The 18260-nt window shown below is 38.7% G+C and overlaps 1 protein-coding gene across 1 annotated transcript in view; it reads left to right on the top strand.

Moving 5' to 3' along the window:
* EXO1 (exonuclease 1) overlaps positions 1 to 18260 on the top strand; it is a gene marked incomplete in the record, with an annotated part of 597212 nt that overhangs the window by 379310 nt on the left and 199642 nt on the right. The window contains 1 exon segment of the mRNA XM_044058406.1: positions 17624 to 18161. Within this exon segment, the coding sequence (XP_043914341.1) occupies positions 17624 to 18161 (538 nt within the window).

Here is an 18260-nt window from a genome sequence, read left to right as displayed (position 1 = left end):
TCCCTTGGCTATCCAAAATGTGTGAAGATACAAGGACCAATGGTACTGTAATCTCTTGACTAAAGTAGCATTGATTCTGCCTCCTAGTGGTGATAACAAGGACAAAGCCCTTCACTCTGTCTCAGCATGTGAATTCTTTTACTCATTTCAGGAGGTCATGGCATCCAAATCAATGGACGCTCTTACTGTGACGACATGGCACCTTTTCTGAGAACATGGAACAGCCAAATAGAATAGATTTTTCATATGGTTCCAAAGGAGGAGTTAGAACCCCAGTTTAGTGGCAATTTTATTTATTCTTTTTAGCACCTGTCAGAGTTGTATGGTTAGGATTGGCATAAGTTATGCCTTGGGGAAGGTACATTTATCAGCCATTTCAGCTTGCATATATGTGGATGCCCTGTTTGACCTCATTGTCTCTGTTTAAACATTTTCTTGGGGGGGTGTTGCACCTCTGAGACCATCAAGAAAGGCTATATTGAATTTTGTCTTATAGAATCTGATGTCTGACCCCTAAACCACCCTTGTGACCAGTTGCTTCTGCCCGCCCGCTCGCTCAGATTTCTGACTTGGAAAACCACTTCTACTAGCAGTTTACATCATCCAGATTGATCTCACTTACAGGCTATGATGTGTAAAAAAAAAAAAAAAAAAAAAAAAAAAAAAAAACAAAAAAAACTTTTGCAGCCTTCAGGAATAGGGTCATCCTTTTGAACAAAGCCTTCCTTCATGCCTAAGATGGGCATTGAAGTGTCTTTAAGGCAGTTTATACAGTTCTGTCATCTTTTCTAGTTCACAGAATAAAAGTGAGTGAATTCTTCTTTCCTTGGATGTACATAGATGAGACATCAAATGGATAAACTCAAAAGCTTAAGTTCAAATCGGCTGTTTGTTTCCTTTGTCACTAATGAGCAAGGAAAAACAGTCTCTAAGTAGCCATTTCCAGATGTCTAGTTCATTTCCCTGCATATCCTTCTGCTATGTACTTAAGAGCTACAGCCGCCAGGCCATTCTTGAAACAACTACATGGTCCATCGTACACACATTGCAGGCTGGGCTTCACCTCCAGGAGCAGAGCAGGCTCTGCCACTGCTATTCTGCAGGGCCTTCTGCTCTTGGATGCTAACCAGTCACTCGAGTCCATAGTTGTGGGAATTGTTGCAGTGGTCATGACTGTTGTAGTAATGATCCATATGAAGAATGTTGTACAATTGTGTAAGGACCTTAGCACAATAGTAAATTTTAGATTAGGATTATTGTTGCAGTAATATTTCTTATCAATCATCAGCCATCTGGCATAGAAGTTGTCTGTCATCAAAGCAGCATTGATCATTGAAATCGCTACACCCAGTGACTACAGTGTCTTGCATACAGAGAGACAAGTCATACAATATCAGGATTTGCAGGAAGAAATGAGAGCAGTGTGGAAGAAAGATACCCATACAGTTTCAATAGTAGTAGGAGCAACAGGTCTTAAAAAATAATCTACAATTGTATTTAGATATGTTACCAATACATGTAACTCCGTAAGAATTGCAAGAGTCATTATTGGACCCATTGTAGGTGCTGTGAAGAGCACTTCTGGCTGACATCAAGGATGGAAACAGTACTAAATTCATGAACTTTGACTTGGGAATGAGGTCTATTCCCATCATGGTATTAGAAACCGAAAAGACATGTAGAAATTAAAAAAGGATAAAGTTCTCAGTATGGCCAAGATAATCCGAGATCAATTAGCTTCTTTGGATTCTGCTGTAGTTGGTGGGAAGGGCAGGGCATGGAATGATTAGATGTGCGCCTACTCACCTTTTCCAAGGGATGTGGATTAGGTTTGACCTGGGAAGGAAGGACATATCTCTTGGCTGTGGTGGAGACTAGAGCAACAAATTGCCGGAGGAAATTTGAGTGATAGACCAGAGGTAATCTCGCCATTAGTCTCAGTTGAGGCTGCTCCCAGTAACCATTCTTTACTGATACTGATCTTCAAGAATGATGCCAACACAGGAAAGGTAGGGTTAACTCATGTGACCCTTCTGTCAGCAGCAATGTCAGTTTCCGGTTTACTTCACTCCCACATAACTTGTATGCTAGTAATGGAGAGGGCTGGCAATCTGTAGACTGGCACTGTATACAAATACTAATTAACCTCCATTGAAAATATACATTGCTTGAGTGGAGCTAGATGTTAAGAAAAGCTGTGCTGCCAGGGCAGACAACCTAAAACCTGCCTGGTTTGGGGCATCCTAGGGTCATGGTGGGTACCATGGCTTCCACAGCTAACTTGCTGCAAGTCTTTTAATCTCCTCGGGATTGACTGACTTTAGGAGAGCTAGGCTTCATGGGATCATCTTGCAGTGTTGTTGCAACAGGTATCACGCTCACCTTTGGTGCAGAAGGCTGTGAGTTCTATTCCCATACCAGGTAGATCTACTGCTGACACTGCAGTGGAGTATAAGGGGGATGCTGCACTCCTGAGTGTGTGTCGTCCCTTGGATGAGATGTTAGACCAATGCCCCATATTCTTGAGATGATGGTAGCTCAGGTTGATGTAAAATAATGCCACAACACCTATCAAAAGAGTAGGGGAAGTTCCACGATGCGCTTGCCAAATCTCCACTAATAGTATAACCTCATATGTCCCAGGAAAAGAAGCTGCTAGCCTAGTGTGACTAACCAGGCAACAGCAGTTAAATAAAATAGAAAAAAATCCTTTGCTTTTGGCAAGGGAATCCAGAAGACAAGTAGAGGCAGAATCTTCTCTTGTTAGGAGTAGCTGTAGAAGTCAGATGAATCCTAAAGATGGCACCGGCAAACATAACCTTTGTACTGGGAAGGTGCTGACATCCCAGGCAAGTAAACACCCCACCTGGCTGTGAAGAAGTATTCAAAGCTTTTGAAGTCAGGCCACATCTGGAGCCTTCTGCAGCAGAAGTCACTTTGGTTATGACCATTGTAATAGTGATCATCCTCAAACCGCTACTATTACTGTAGGTTTCTTGCACAACTTCACTGTTGCAAGAGCTTTTCTTATAAGGCTAACCCAGTAAACAGTGTGCACATGTATACGTAAGCAGACATCATGTATGGGTGTTTATGCAACTTTACGTATATAAATAAACATAATTGCAGCAGAGCTGAACTACCACCTCATTGTAAAAATAGTGTAAAAAACACTCTGAACACTGTTATCTGCAAGGATAAACAACTTTAGGCAGTCTTAATTATCACATCCAATTTGAAATCACTTGGATGAATGTGCTCACAGCTATTTTTCCCCCGAAAATAAAATTGTAGTTCATGTTTTTGTTTTTAATCTATTTTCTGATTTTTGCTTACCTGCTCCACTGAGATCTATGTTTTGTGTGCTTGTGTGTGCATGCGTGAGTGGGAGCATGTGTGCGTACATGTGTCTGTGTGTACTGTGGCAAAGTGACTGTATCTTTATATAAAAGTGCTTATATAGTAGTTTAAGGTTGTTATAGTCACACTGTGATGATCCACCACTGGATCAGTAATCAAGGACCCTCAATGCTCACCACTGGCACCAGTGGGGCGTACATTGGAGGATAACAGGTACACATACAGTATTTCCAGCTGCAGCTCTCTGCATCAAGTACAATTTCCCTTAAGAGCACACAGAGACCACAGTCAGTATGGGGCTGGTTTCTCCCTCTTTCTCCAGATCCCCTGTAAGACTCTGAACTGGCACAGCTGTAGAGTTGAGTCCTTAGCCAGGGTTCCAAGCCAAGTCCTCCAACACACTGTCCAACCAGTGCTTCGTGTCCCTGCCCAAGTAGCTGACACACTTACACACACACACACACACACACACACATGGGAAAGGCTAGCACAGGTTTACTAACTATGCCCCCTTCTCCCCAGACTGTAAAGTAGTTATTACCGCCACCAGAACCTATTATCGGCTACTTTAAGGCACTTAAAGCATGTCCAGTTTTACTGTATATGTTAATACTAATACAAATGACAAAGAGCAAGGCTATTAGGAGTAGCCCACAGAGTGTTACCAAATAAGCATGCAAGTACTCTCAAAACTTAAATTTCTCTACACAGATCAGTCACAATGAAAGGCTTAAATATATTTATAACAAATAATAAAATAACAAGACAATACTAAGTATATATTCACAATGACATCAGAGTTTAAAACCACAGGAAATATTTAAAATAACATTGCAGTACAGTTTCAAATAAATAAAGAAAAACATCTAAACTAACCTTTACTATATTCCTGATTGTATCTAAGAGAGTTACTATATCTTAGGAAATTACTTCTAGAGCAAGGTGGATGTTTGGTGAATGGGTCTTGTTATTGCCAGGTCAAAGCCAGAATGCCCTGTCTGTCTCTAAGAGAGTTTTCAAATTAATGTCTCAAGTATTACTGTTGGGATAGCTTGCAGAATGACATAATTTGTTGTCATCTGACACTATCCCAGGTGAAAACTCCACTGCTGGAAGTAAGCAGTATTTAGCACATACCTGTGAAAATACATAGACCTCAGGTCTTTGTCAAATGCTGGAAGTTATAAAACAATTACATTCCTTCATGCTTTCAGAGGTAGTAATTAGTTCATTCTGAAGACAATACAGAAAACTTCTCATCACAGACATTATATCTATGGCCTAGCCTATAAAATAATTTAATTTCATCAGGTGGGAGGGTGACCTAATGGTTAAGGTGTTTGTCTTACAAATACAAGGTGCAGGGTTTGAGTCTGACAAGGGATAATTGGCTAGGCTTACAATGGCTTGCAAGGGCAGTTTGCCTAGTACTAACCTATAAACCTATTTTTCTGAAGTTAACTTCAGTTTCCACTGTTAAAGTGTATGCATTTAAACAGTTACAGTAGTGCATGTACATTTCTGTCCTCTTCCAGTAGGGAACACTGTGGTTACATTTTAAGAGCGAGCACTTTAAAATACCTTTCTAACATACATGGCTGTATAGACTAGTTTGATATACACAGGTCATACAGTTATAATACAGTTGTAACACAAGCATCCTATATAAATCATGCTGATATTCACAAAGGACATATAATTATTTACAAAATTCCAGATAGCTGTGCTGGCAGTATCTCCTTTTGTGACACACACATGGAGTATATACTATACAGTACCGTAATGAAAGTGTGGAACAATTAGGAAGCTGTAGAATGCCTGCTGAGGCATTGTTAAAAGGAAGTTGTGTAATTTAGAGATGTATTACAAAAGGTCTAAGCTGCTTTGTACATATGTCAGCTTAGTCCGAACTGCTGAGCCGAGAGAGAAGGAACTACATTTTTTGTTGAGTTTCTGAGAGTTTAAAACTGAACTGTAATACTGTATTTCTGCTTTTTTCTGTTGGAAGTAACTTAGAGTTGACTAACTTGCACTGCAAATAAACTGCATGAAAACAAGCAAGTCTTCATTGTGTGAAATATGCTTGGTAGTGATGCAGAAGCTCTGCTTTGTTGGAGATGCTAGCTAAATACTAATGGTAAAATATGGCTACTGCTACATGGTGGAGATGTTTTGGTAAATTCGTCAACTATTCTTTATTTTGTAATTTTAATTGCATTTCTTGGAAAACAAAATGCAAATAAACTTAGTGGAAGAGGATTAATAAACCAGAATGTCTTGTTAGTGTGTTATTCTGAAATCCCATACTGTTCCCCTTCATCCATCTTAACTATTCTGTTATTCGCCCTTGTGGTGGATCTGAAATGGCAACTTTTTTCCACAGAGAAGCTTCTCCCTTCTCCTGTGTTGCAGTTCTTCCATCCTGTTTCCAAGATTTCATTTGCCATTTCTACCAGACGTGATCCTCCAATATTTGTCCTTCAGTTATGCAAGGCAAGGAAATTGTCCTTCTTTGACTGAAAAATACCTTCATAGTTCTAAGTCATCTTCTAAAGTTTTGTAAGTTTTTCATCTTGTTTTCTTGAGTTTTACAATTTTTCAGTTCTCATCTTGTTTCTACAGAGGCCTGCTGATACCTGATATTTTTCTCAGGAAAAAAAATAGTAATTTCTAGTTCTATCCTCATTTAGCATATCCCAGGTTTCTTCCATTTTCCCTTTCTTTATTCATTATTACAGATCTTGTTATATTTTTCAGTGGAGAAAGCCTCTGGATTCTGAAAGTGCACCAAATTCGAGTACAAGATCCCATTCTAGGACACACTAGCAATGCGTTGTGCTTCTGGAGCCAGAACACCTTCAAGTAAAATGCAGTATATGCAAATCCTTTAGACCCAGGTCCATTATAGACAGAATGAACAAGAGCTTGAAAGGCCTTCTCCCTGCTGCAGTGGGAGATGCGGCAGAAGACAAACTCCCTGATAAGGAGCAGCAAAACAGCCCAAAAAGAGAGAGAGAAATCAAAAGAAACCAGTATGGCTAAATATAAGGAGAAGAGAAAGAGACACTTGGACCATTTCTTTCCATCTTTTCTGGCAACGGAGATGGTCATACCCAATCAGCTGCATCTTTTCTTGGCTCCGGGCCATTCTGATCAGCCCACTTTAAGACCTTTAGTTTCGATGGCTGCCAACACTGAGACTGTCTTAGCTCTTGACAAGTTTCCAAGGAAAGACACTTCTGCAAGCAAAGAAGGCTACTATCTGTCACCTGTCTAAGATATACCATGTCTACCAGGAGTGTAATCTGTATAGTTTAGGATCGAATTATGAGGACACTCGTGAAGACTCAGAAGATAAAAGATAGAAAAGGCCCACCAACTCCCATCTGTATTGCTCCTTTCCTAGCACGCATCTTGGCACTGGCAGTTCTGGAGCTGAAACCAATCCTAGATTTCCCCATGTTGGTGTCAGTGGTACCCCACCTATCAACAAGTGTCCTTGCATCTGAAGCCTTTGGGAACAGACTGTCTCTGCTGAACTGTGGAGACTAAAGCCTTGATGCTGGCTGCAGTGCTGATTTGTTTGCACCTGTTTACAGTGTAGTGGCCCTTGGTGCTCACAGCATTTTCTCTAATCTCGATCTGTAGTTGCAGTGGTTACTAAAACAGAGCTGTTAAATGAAAGCTCCATAGTACAGTCTCCTAACCTAGTGAGTCTAGGACAGGCTTGCACCTCAGGAACATTTTACCTGAGGGTGCTAAATTACGTTATGCATATTTCATGTTTCTGACAGAACAGGCCCTAGATTCCCTCTGGAGCCCACTTACACTGGACACCAGAAAGCAGATGGAAGCTCAGCTATTGACTATGTTGCTCATTATAAACCCCCTGTCCATGAGCCTGCACTATAACAAAGCTGATGGGGCAGATAGGGCAGTGGCCACTGTTATTGCTATATACCATCCTCCCTGATAGTGGTTGTGATTTTGCAGACAAAAAGCATCCTTCTTAAATTCCCTTTACAATGGTTCATCCCTGTTTGGTCCAGAAGTTAGACCCCTTAATGAAGAGTGAGTAAAAGAAGAAAAAACTTCTGCTATTCTTGTCCATTCTGAAACCTACAAAAGTTGTTGAAAATCCACACAAACTTATAAAAATAAACACAAAGGAACCAAGTGCAGAATCCACTCCAAAGTAGTTTTATTAAAGTGCTTTTCGTTTCCCAAATAGAAACTTCATCAGAATACATTTTCATACCCAGCCTACACAATTTATAGTTAACCCCTAATAATTAGTACCCTTAAAGGTGTATTTGCAACTACTTTAAAACTTGTGCAATAGTATGCCTGTAAACATATATAAATGCATCAGTATGATAAAAAATACATAAATATGTAAAAAATACATAACCAAATTTTACATATGAACATTACACATAAAAGCCTTTAACCTTAAAATGGAGTTAATGGAAACTGCACTATTTAAACCTGGATAGTTGCTGGCATTAGTCCGCAGTTGCCATTTAAGCTCCTTTTGTTCTAAATGGTCATTCAAAGGACCACCTCTATCCCCTAAAATAACCTGATCAATTATAACAAATCTAAAATCATGTCCATCATTTTCAATAATATATGCTGCTGAAGCATTTTTGCTTTCCTTCTTTTTGATGTCATAACAATGCTGATATACACGACTAAAAGTGTTAATGGTTTTTCCAATGTAATAACTTTGACATTGTGTGCACACAATTGATTAAGCTTGAACCAGAGTATCATAACATCAGAGGAAATACCCCCAAAATTGTCTACAAAAAGGATATCTGTTTTAAAAGTATGTTGGAAAAGGTAAAATGGGGAGACGAAAAAATAGATATTGCCTACAATATAGGTACATGATAGAAACCTGTGAGGTAAATATCCCTAATTATGGGCGATATATTATTAATAGAAAATATAACTGCGGTAGCAAAGCAGTTGTTTATTTTAACCCTGTGCACACAATGTCAAGGTTATTACAGTGGAAAAAACATTAACACTTTCAGGAGCCAGTATATCAGCATTGTTATGACATCAAAAAGAGGGAAAGTAAAAAAGCTTTGGGAGCACATATTGAAAATGATGGACATGATTTTAGATTTGTTATAATTGATCAGGTTATTTTAGGGGATAGAAGTGGTCCTTTGAATGACTATTTAGAACAAAAAGAGCTTAAATGGCAACTGCGGACTAATGCCAGCAACTATCCTGGTTTAAATAATGCAGTTTCCATTAGCTCCATTTTAAGGTTAAAAGCTGACTTATGTGTAATGTTCATATGTAAAATTTGCTTATGTATTTTTTACATATGTATTTTTTATCATGATATTGATGCAGTTATATATGTTTATAGGCGCATACTATTGCACAAGTTTTAAAGTAGTTGCAAATACACCTGTAAGGGGTGAAATTTATTCAAGTTGATGGCTTTATGCTAATAGGGCTTTACTATAAATTGAGTAGACTGGGTTTGAAAATGTATTCTGATGAAGTTTATATTTGGGAAACGAAAAGTGCTTTAATAAACTCAAAAAAGGTCATATGCAAGAAACCAGAAGGTTAACAAAGGGCTCTCGTTTAAACAGTCCCAGCATTCATCCTTTAACTCTCTCTTCAGAGACGGCTGCTCGGGCCAGTGGAAGATCCTTCAGTGGGTGCCACCCTAGATGTCGAGAGGTTACAGGCCCACAGGTTCAAGAGTCCTTTCTCAGGGAAACCTTGTCAGCACTCCTGTAGAGTAGCCCCACTGATCCCCTTTGGGGACAGTTGCAGGTCTTCCTTCTCTTTGCTTGGAAGTTCTTGGTCAGACATTTCAAAAGATAAGTGGGTAAAGAAAATCATATCCAGAGACTACATTATACTGTTAATTTCTGCTCCCAAACAAAATATACTGCCCCTTCCAGGCATTCCACCATGGCAAAAATGGGCAGCAGCTGAGGAGGTTTCTCCACTTATATAAAAAAGTCATCCAAGAGGTCCCACCAGACCAGAAAGGATCCTGAATCTACTCTGTCTTCTTTGTAGTACAAAAAGGACCAAGGACCTTGGGTTCATTCTAAATGTCAGTGGGCTAAATCTCCAGGTAAAGAAGACAAATTTCTAGATAGTCATGATGCACTTCATCCTCCCAGCCCTATAGGAAGGGGACTGGATGTGCTCATTAGGCCTTCAGGATACCTACATACCAAGATTGCACAGCATTTCAGAAGATGCATTCACTTTTGGCTGGGAGCCAGCATTTATTTCTGATCACTACTCTTTGGCCTAGTCTACAGCGGTAGCGTTGTTGCCTCACAGCAAGAGGTTCTCCTGTTCGATTCTCGGCTGGAGTGCCTTCTGTGTGGAGTCGGCATGTTCTCCCCGTGGTTGAGTGGCCTCCGAAAGACTTGCATGAATGGGCATGCCTTCGCTGAAGGTTGGGCGTCTGGCTGGCAACTCGGCCCCATTAAAATCGACTGCCAATCATTAGCAGACCGGAGTTCCGCTGTAGCGACCCCTAACCGGAAAAAGCCGAAAAGACAAACAAACTCTTTGGCCTCGTCACAGCCCCCTGGGTGTTCATGAAGTGCATGTCAGTAGTTGCAGCACAGGTTCTGGGTATTCCCATATCTCAGTGACTGGATCCTGGCTGTAAGTACAAGAAAGTCGCTTATGTTAGAAAGAATACTTCAGTTGTGTTGGTCAGTGGGAATCTCAAAAAACTTCAAAAACTCAATCTGAAATGTTCTCATTCCTTGTTTTTTCATACACTTTCATGTAGAGACTAACAAGACTACCTGAACAAAAGTTGATCTTAGTCAGGCTACAAGTCCTAAATCTTCTCCAAAATGGCTCTTCTACAACATCCAGATCTTCTCCAGTATGACTCTTCTGCAGCATCCATAGAGTTATGGTACTCTGATCATTACAGCGGCCAACAAAACATTTCCTCATGCCAGATATCCCATGACAGTTTTACAATGAATCCTCGATGGACAGTTCACTTACTACAGTTTCCTTTCAAGCTACCCACAAATGCCAGCCATTTGTTCTCCTTTTCCTCCTCTTATAAGTCATAGTTAACACAAATGATTCCTCACTGGGTTGGGGGCATTAAGAGGGAAGGACAGTCCAGGAAACGTGGTCACAATAAAAAGCTTACCTTCACATCAGTGTTATGGAGATGTGGCCTGTCCTATCATTGCAGGCACTTACAGGACTCTCTTCCCTAGGATTTGTTATCAATCCACTCAGACAGCATATCAGTAGTGTGGTATAACAGCAAGGAAGGAGGAACCCTCTCATATCCCCTGTGTCAAAAAGCCATGAAGGTGTGGCAATGGGTGATGTCTTTGCATCACTTTCTGGGTCAAACCAGTCCTCTAGTGGGCAGGCTGAGCCATTGTATCTTGATGCCTCGCATGTGGTCCTTCAATTCAACATTACTCGAAGCCAGTATAAAACAGATAATTCTTTATTGTAGTTCACACAGGTTGAGCGCTTTCATCTGCCTGGAACGCAGATTTCATCAGAACCATTCTACAAGGCATCAACTCAATCTTAAATACTTGATTTGGCGCCAAACACAATTAATTAATTAATTAATTTGATTGAAATGGATGGGTCTTAAAACGGCCATGTTCTTAAAGTAAGAATAAAACTCTTCAAAATGTTGACTATAAAATATAATATATAAGAATAAGAATATACATATAAACTAACTCCACTAGTTGATCATTACTTTGGTGTGCTCCGTAATACTAACTTATACACCATAGCCACTAGTATTAAATGCTAAAAATACCTATAACAATGAATAACATGTGTATATATAAATAAATAACGTGTGTATATATAAAATAAAATACATAAATACATATACTTGAAAATACATAAAAGAAGTAGTACACATTATGTTCATATTGGTTGCGGACAAGATGACTAACCTATTATCTATTTAATAATAATGTAGTGTAAATTGCATGGATGCATTGTATACTTTGATCGTACTGTTAAATATACTATAAATACTACTATAGACTATAAATAATAAATAAACATAAAAATAAATTGATAAAAACTAATCTACACTGTTTCTAGTCTGTACTATGCACACGATTTCTAGTCTGTACTATGTAAACATAAACAATTTTATGATTTTATGGACAAGCTTGATGTAAGGGACTGTTTTTATGACAAATGTGATAAATTTGACAATGCTCAGTTTAGTAGGAACTATAATATTAATACTAAGGATGATATTAAATCACAAATTTATTTATTAGGTAGGAAATTGACGCAATTTAAATGTGTTAAAATGGACATTGCCTATCTTGAGAAATGTATATCTTTAAAAATAGTGCCAAAAGGACTTAGGTTCTTCAAACTTCCATTAGGAATTAAGATAGACAGCAGTGTTATTGCGGATTTTAATCTTATGTTTGATGAATTCGGGCATACTTATATGAAACATTTAACTAAACACAATGAATATAAGGCCAAGGTCTTACTAGAGGAAGTGTATAATTTAAATGAAAGTATTATCACGGATGCATTGTTTGACAGATGGTACGACTGTTATTCCAACCAGTTCAGCCAGGCTACAGCAAAAGTAAAAAATGCCTATGAAAGAAAGATGCACAAATTAGACAGGGACATGGAGGTATATAGAAAAGATAGAGCTTATGTTTGGCCCAAACATTACAGTGAAGAGGATGATCACTTCGAGGTTATCCAATCCAGAGGTAACAAAAGACATGTGCGAAGATATGAGGAAGAAAATTTTCAAGGGGGACGGTACTTCCCAGCACAAAAGAAACAACCAAGGAGATACTAGACATCCACAGCTATACCATTTCAGCTGATAACAACCTAGATAATGGTATAGCCCAAGATAAGGTTATTACAATTAAGGAGGGATCTCCCCCACCTAAACAAGATGAGGATGCTTGCCTGGATATAGGCCACAACAAACACCCACACATTAGCAGCCATCAAGGCTTCAAAGTATATAATTACACTGACACTACTGTTAACAAAGATTTTATAACATTGTTTAGTAAAGGTATGAAGTTCATACCAACGGTAAAGCCTAATATAGTTGATGTTATTACAGAAATCAAGTTTTTTTGCAGAAGGGTCAATTTGGCATTACAATTTAAAGATAGCACCCACATGACACATGAACAGACATTACCTCATGGCTTAAAGAAAAAAAGCACATATATACCTATTGCAAACCCGCAAGTCGCTTTATATGAGAATATGGTGTGTCATGATATGTACAAATTACATCAAGAAATTAGGTATAATAACAATAGAGGGGAAGGATACACCGACAACCTTACCAAAGAGGAAAGGATATGCCTGAATGACATCATTAGGAACAAACAGATCAGAATCATGAAACCGGACAAGGGCGGAGGGGTGGTAATTTTTCACAACAACCAGTACCATAATGAAATACTTAGCATTCTGCTTGATTCCGGTCATTATGAAAAGGTTACCTTGAACCAAATTAATACAGGTTATAGACGCATTGACAACACCTTGGAAGAGTATTTGATTGATGACCGTATTACTAGGGATGTATATGAGTTCATGAAAACTGAATATCCTATTTTGGCACGTATTGTAGGAATCCCCAAGATACATAAGAATCTGAATAAACCACCGTTCAGACCCATAATTTCAGGGTCCAAGTCCAAGACATTTAAAATAGGAACTATCATTGATCAATGGACTAAACCTATTTATAGTAAGGTGAACCATTTGGTCAAGGACTCATGGGACTTTTTGAGCAAAGTCACAGATGACAAGTGGGATGATAATTTAACGTTCTTAACAATTGATGTGCAAGACCTTTTTTCCAGCATCCCAGTTAATTTAGGACTGGACTACTTCTATAGTAGTATATTTAAGTATTTAGGATGCAGTAGTGATAGAGTGAACTTGATTACGGATATGATGAGTTTGGTGTTGGAACATAATTATATCGAATTTGAGGGCGAACTATATAGACAAACTAAAGGAGTGGCGATGGGGGCTTCCTGCGCTCCCATTTTTGCGAATTTGGTAATGTTGGAGTGGGAGAATGTCCATTTATTCACTTGTGAATTTTACAAACACATCCGGCTGTACACCAGATTTTTAGACGATGTGTTTATTATCTGGACAGGACCTACGGACATGATTAGCAGCCTTTGTGGAATATCTCAACATCACCACAGACTTTTTGAGATTTACCTACCAACATGACAAAAAGGGTATACCCTACTTGGACACCTGGATAGGCAATACTGGTACCGGATTCATTTCCAGATTATACAGGAAGCCTACCTTCTCAAACGACTATATTCACTTTTCTAGCTGTCATCCTAGACACATTTTCAAAAATATAGTTAAGGGCCAATGCATTAGAGCAGTCAGAATGTCATCCACTGATGAAGACATGAATAAGGAACTACTCTTCATTTCTCAACTTTTCATTGACAGAGGATATCCTAAAAAATTATTGGATAACATCACTACTTATGTCAAAGCACAATGGGGGCTAAAATACAAACCGCTTTTAGGCAGTTCAACCTCAATGCAGAATATAACAAGTGATATGCCAAACAAGATGGTATGTGTGATTAGATTCAACCCCTTTGTCAACATGATTACTGACATCCTAAAGAAGTACTGGAACACTATTATTTCTACGGGCAACCTGGGGAATTTAGTAGGAACAGAGATGTGGACTGTGTACAAAACTGGAAACAATATAAAGAATATTTTGGAATGTGGACCAAAGAGCGAAAGAACAAGAAGCAATAAAGGAACCAGGAAATGTGGTCATTGCAACCAATGCAAGTACATAAACACTACACCCACCTTTAGGCTAGAGAACATCATGCACACTAAGATCACCGGTATATCAGGTAATTGTGATTCAAAGCGTATAGTGTATATTGCCAATTGTATAAAGTGTCAGGCCTACTACATAGGCAAAACGGAAAGGAAGATTAAGACACGGATATACGAACACATTTATAATATTAGTAAGCAAGACACGAAAAACGCTTTGTATAGGCATATTTGCGAAAAGGGTATTGACCACACCTTTAGGTTTTCTATCATTGACCAAGTAAACATCAAGGATAAGGGGGGTGATTGGAAGACATACCTGGCCTGGAAAGAAAGTAGATGGCAAATTAGTACTGATGCCACCACCAAGCCTGAATTAATGACTTCATTATTTTAAAACCCCTGTTAGCTTTAAATTGAGTTGACATTATCTGTGTCATTTTATATCAGTTATTTATATCAGTTACTGTAGTACCTTAGTTTTGGATTACAGTTTTCAACACGTGTCCCACCATAGTTTCATATGTTGCTAGGACTAAGGGTGGACCCACAATAGCAGTATGAGGGACTTGTTTACATAGTACAGACTAGAAATCGTGTGCATAGTACAGACTAGAAACAGTGTAGATTAGTTTTTATCAATTTATTTTTATGTTTATTTATTATTTATAGTCTATAGTAGTATTTATAGTATATTTAACAGTACGATCAAAGTATACAATGCATCCATGCAATTTACACTACATTATTATTAAATAGATAATAGGTTAGTCATCTTGTCCGCAACCAATATGAACATAATGTGTACTACTTCTTTTATGTATTTTCAAGTATATGTATTTATGTATTTTATTTTATATATACACACGTTATTTATTTATATATACACATGTTATTCATTGTTATAGGTATTTTTAGCATTTAATACTAGTGGCTATGGTGTATAAGTTAGTATTATGGAGCACACCAAAGTAATGATCAACTAGTGGAGTTAGTTTATATGTATATTCTTATTCTTATATATTATATTTTATAGTCAACATTTTGAAGAGTTTTATTCTTACTTTAAGAACATGGCCGTTTTAAGACCCATCCATTTCAATCAAATTAATTAATTAATTAATTAATTGTGTTTGGCGCCAAATCAAGTATTTAAGATTGAGTTGATGCCTTGTAGAATGGTTCTGATGAAATCTGCGTTCCAGGCAGATGAAAGCGCTCAACCTGTGTGAACTACAATAAAGAATTATCTGTTTTATACTGGCTTCGAGTGACGTGGATTTACCCTGTTCTGTCATCTTATTTTACTAGTTGGAGTGCTCTACTATTTATTTTATTCAATTCAACATTAACAGACAAAATCTTCTTTTACAGGGGACCAGTCTTGCTGCGATGTTTGCCGCGACAGCTAATACAAAATGCAGCAGCAGATACTTTGCCCTAATCTCTCCAGAGGGACAGAGACCCAAGGATGCTCTGGTTCGTCCTTGGCCTTCTTGTCCATTTTATGCCTTTCTCCCATCTGTTAATAGCACCGTTTTTACAGAACACATCTCTGCAAGGTGAAAGTAATCCTCATAGCCACCTTCTAGCCCAAGCAAATTTGATCCCCAATGCTCTGGCCTCATTTGACGTGACTTCCATGGTTACTAGAGCCCCAACAAGGATCTTCTGTCTCATGTCACATTTCTGAACAGCCTCTTCTGGATATCGGCTCCATCAAACTAACCTCATGGTTTCTTCAATTCCACTGATGGCCTGTAACCCAGCATTGCCTTTGAGAGTAGTTTAGATTTTGCCTACCTCGCAAAAGCAGTCCGTCAGAAACCTATATAAGAATAAATGAAAAATATTTTCTTTTTTTGGGCAATAAAACAAGGATTGGATTCATAATCAGTCCTTATACCCTCTGTATTGTAGTTCCCAGTCAACCTGCTTAATGCAAGTTCCAGCAATTCACCTATCAGCAACTTCAGGTTTTCATTGGGATTCAGCTCTAATTCGCTAGCTTTTCAAAAGATATGGAAGGCCTTTTTGGAAAGCACCTTTTTTTCCTAGACCACCCATCAAAGGACCCCATCCACCTCACAATCTTGCATTTATACTTCAGGCTGTTACCTTACCACCCTTTGAGCCTGCCTCCAATTGCTGTGTGAAACGCCTCTCCTGGAAAACACTAATACTGGAGGCAGTCACTTCATCAAGATGAATATCTGAGCTGCATGCTTTATCCAGCAAGCCTTTACATCTGTTTTTCCATATAAATAGTCTCCCTCAGACCAAACACTACCTTCATCACTAAAGTAGCTTCTGAGACTGCCTTAAACAAAACCATTCATCCACCAATCTTCCCAAATTACTCAACAAAGGCACGTATTTACTACTTACCTTGGATGTGCATAGGCAGCACCAGTTCTAGGTTTATAGGACAAAAGTGTTTAGAAAAGATAAACCTTTTGTGTCCTTTTCCTCCGACCAGACAAGAAAATAAAGTCTCCAAAGTGACCTATCTAGATGACTCTGAGATTTCATCTCCTTTGTCTAATCTTTGTATAATAAACCACTACTCTCAAGCCCAAAGCTCATTCCACAAGATCCATGGCTTACTTCATGTACTCCTCTGTAGATAACATTTGTGCTGCAACAACTCCATCAACAATGCATACCTTCACCAAACACTAATAAGCTTGACCTTATGTCAAGGTCCAGGGATTCCATTGGTTCTGTCATTTTTTGGGGTATCCTATCATGATGCCACCAGGAAGAAAGCAGCTGGGGATTCTGTCCCAGTAGTCGAGACAGATGAAGGAAACGGTACAATATATGAAAGTTATGTACTCTGCATATAATCCTTATTGTCCACCACATCCATCTCCACATCCCTCTCACTGTCCTTCCTGGATATACTTGGTAGATCTAAACATGAAACCTTTCTCCAGACTTCCTCAGTACCTGGGTACTTGATGGGGGGTCACACTCAATCTGATGAACAGGATGGATGCACTGCATCATGAGAGAGGGCAGGAGCTGAAGTTCTGGAGAAGATCCTATGTGGAAAAAGCTGCTAGTTTGGAACTGCTGTGAGGGTACAGAATGCAGTAGTCAAGATGAACAGAAAGGGACAATAAGGATCTATTGTTATGGTAAGTACATAACGTTTGTTTATTGTCAAATTGTTTAAAAAATGCTATCATTAACATTATTTTAAAGTATATGAAAGAAATATCACATATGCTGGGATGCTGAATAATGACTCAAAATAAAATTTCTCCAAGTTTGATTGAAGAAAAAAAAATTGTGTGCGCGCATGTCTGTTGCTTTGGTGCTATCTACAGCTACCTTGCACTGCAGTATGATCAGGGTTAACTGTTCTTTTTTATTGTTTTTTGTAACACTTTAGGTTTTTCTGTAGTCCTGAGCACAGTCCTGATCCTGTGTCACACAAAGAATCACATGAACCTACTGAAGAGCCCAGGTTAAACAAATGTGTGAATTTGGATAACTCCACTCCAATAGCTGATCTCTTAACATTAATAGATGAGCATGAAGAGCAACATCCTTTGTCTCCTGATTTGAACAAATCATGCACACCGGTCTCAGAATCTACTCCACAGTCAAACAGGGGAACTGGCTGTTTTAGCTGGTCAGGTTGTCTTGTGGAGAAGTCAAAAACCCCAAGCCCATCTGGCCTATTATTGCTTCAGCAATTTCATAGAAGGAAGGACAGCTTGTCTTGGAATAAGAAAGACAAAGAAACCACTAAATTTGGCACTGAAGTAGAGGAGAAGCAGGAGTCTGAAGATGAAAATGATCTTTCATCAGGAACCGAATGTTTATCACAGTCACAGAATGGCAGTGGTTTCTCACAAGGCATTTTATGCACTGAGAAGGACTCCTTTGAGTTCTCTCAGGAATCAAATAAGGATTCAGAGTTAGAGGTGAGGTCATACATTTTATTGTTTTACTGCTTTGTTGCTTAAGAGAGTAATTTGTCTTTGATTATTTTTCATGGCCAGCCAGTACTGTGAAAAAAAAAT

Source organism: Protopterus annectens, chromosome 1.part2 (assembly GCF_019279795.1).
Source record: "Protopterus annectens isolate FY-2018-M chromosome 1.part2, PAN1.0, whole genome shotgun sequence".
NCBI classification, from domain to species: Eukaryota; Metazoa; Chordata; order Ceratodontiformes; family Protopteridae; genus Protopterus; species Protopterus annectens.
This window is presented reverse-complemented; position numbering and strand designations above follow the sequence as displayed.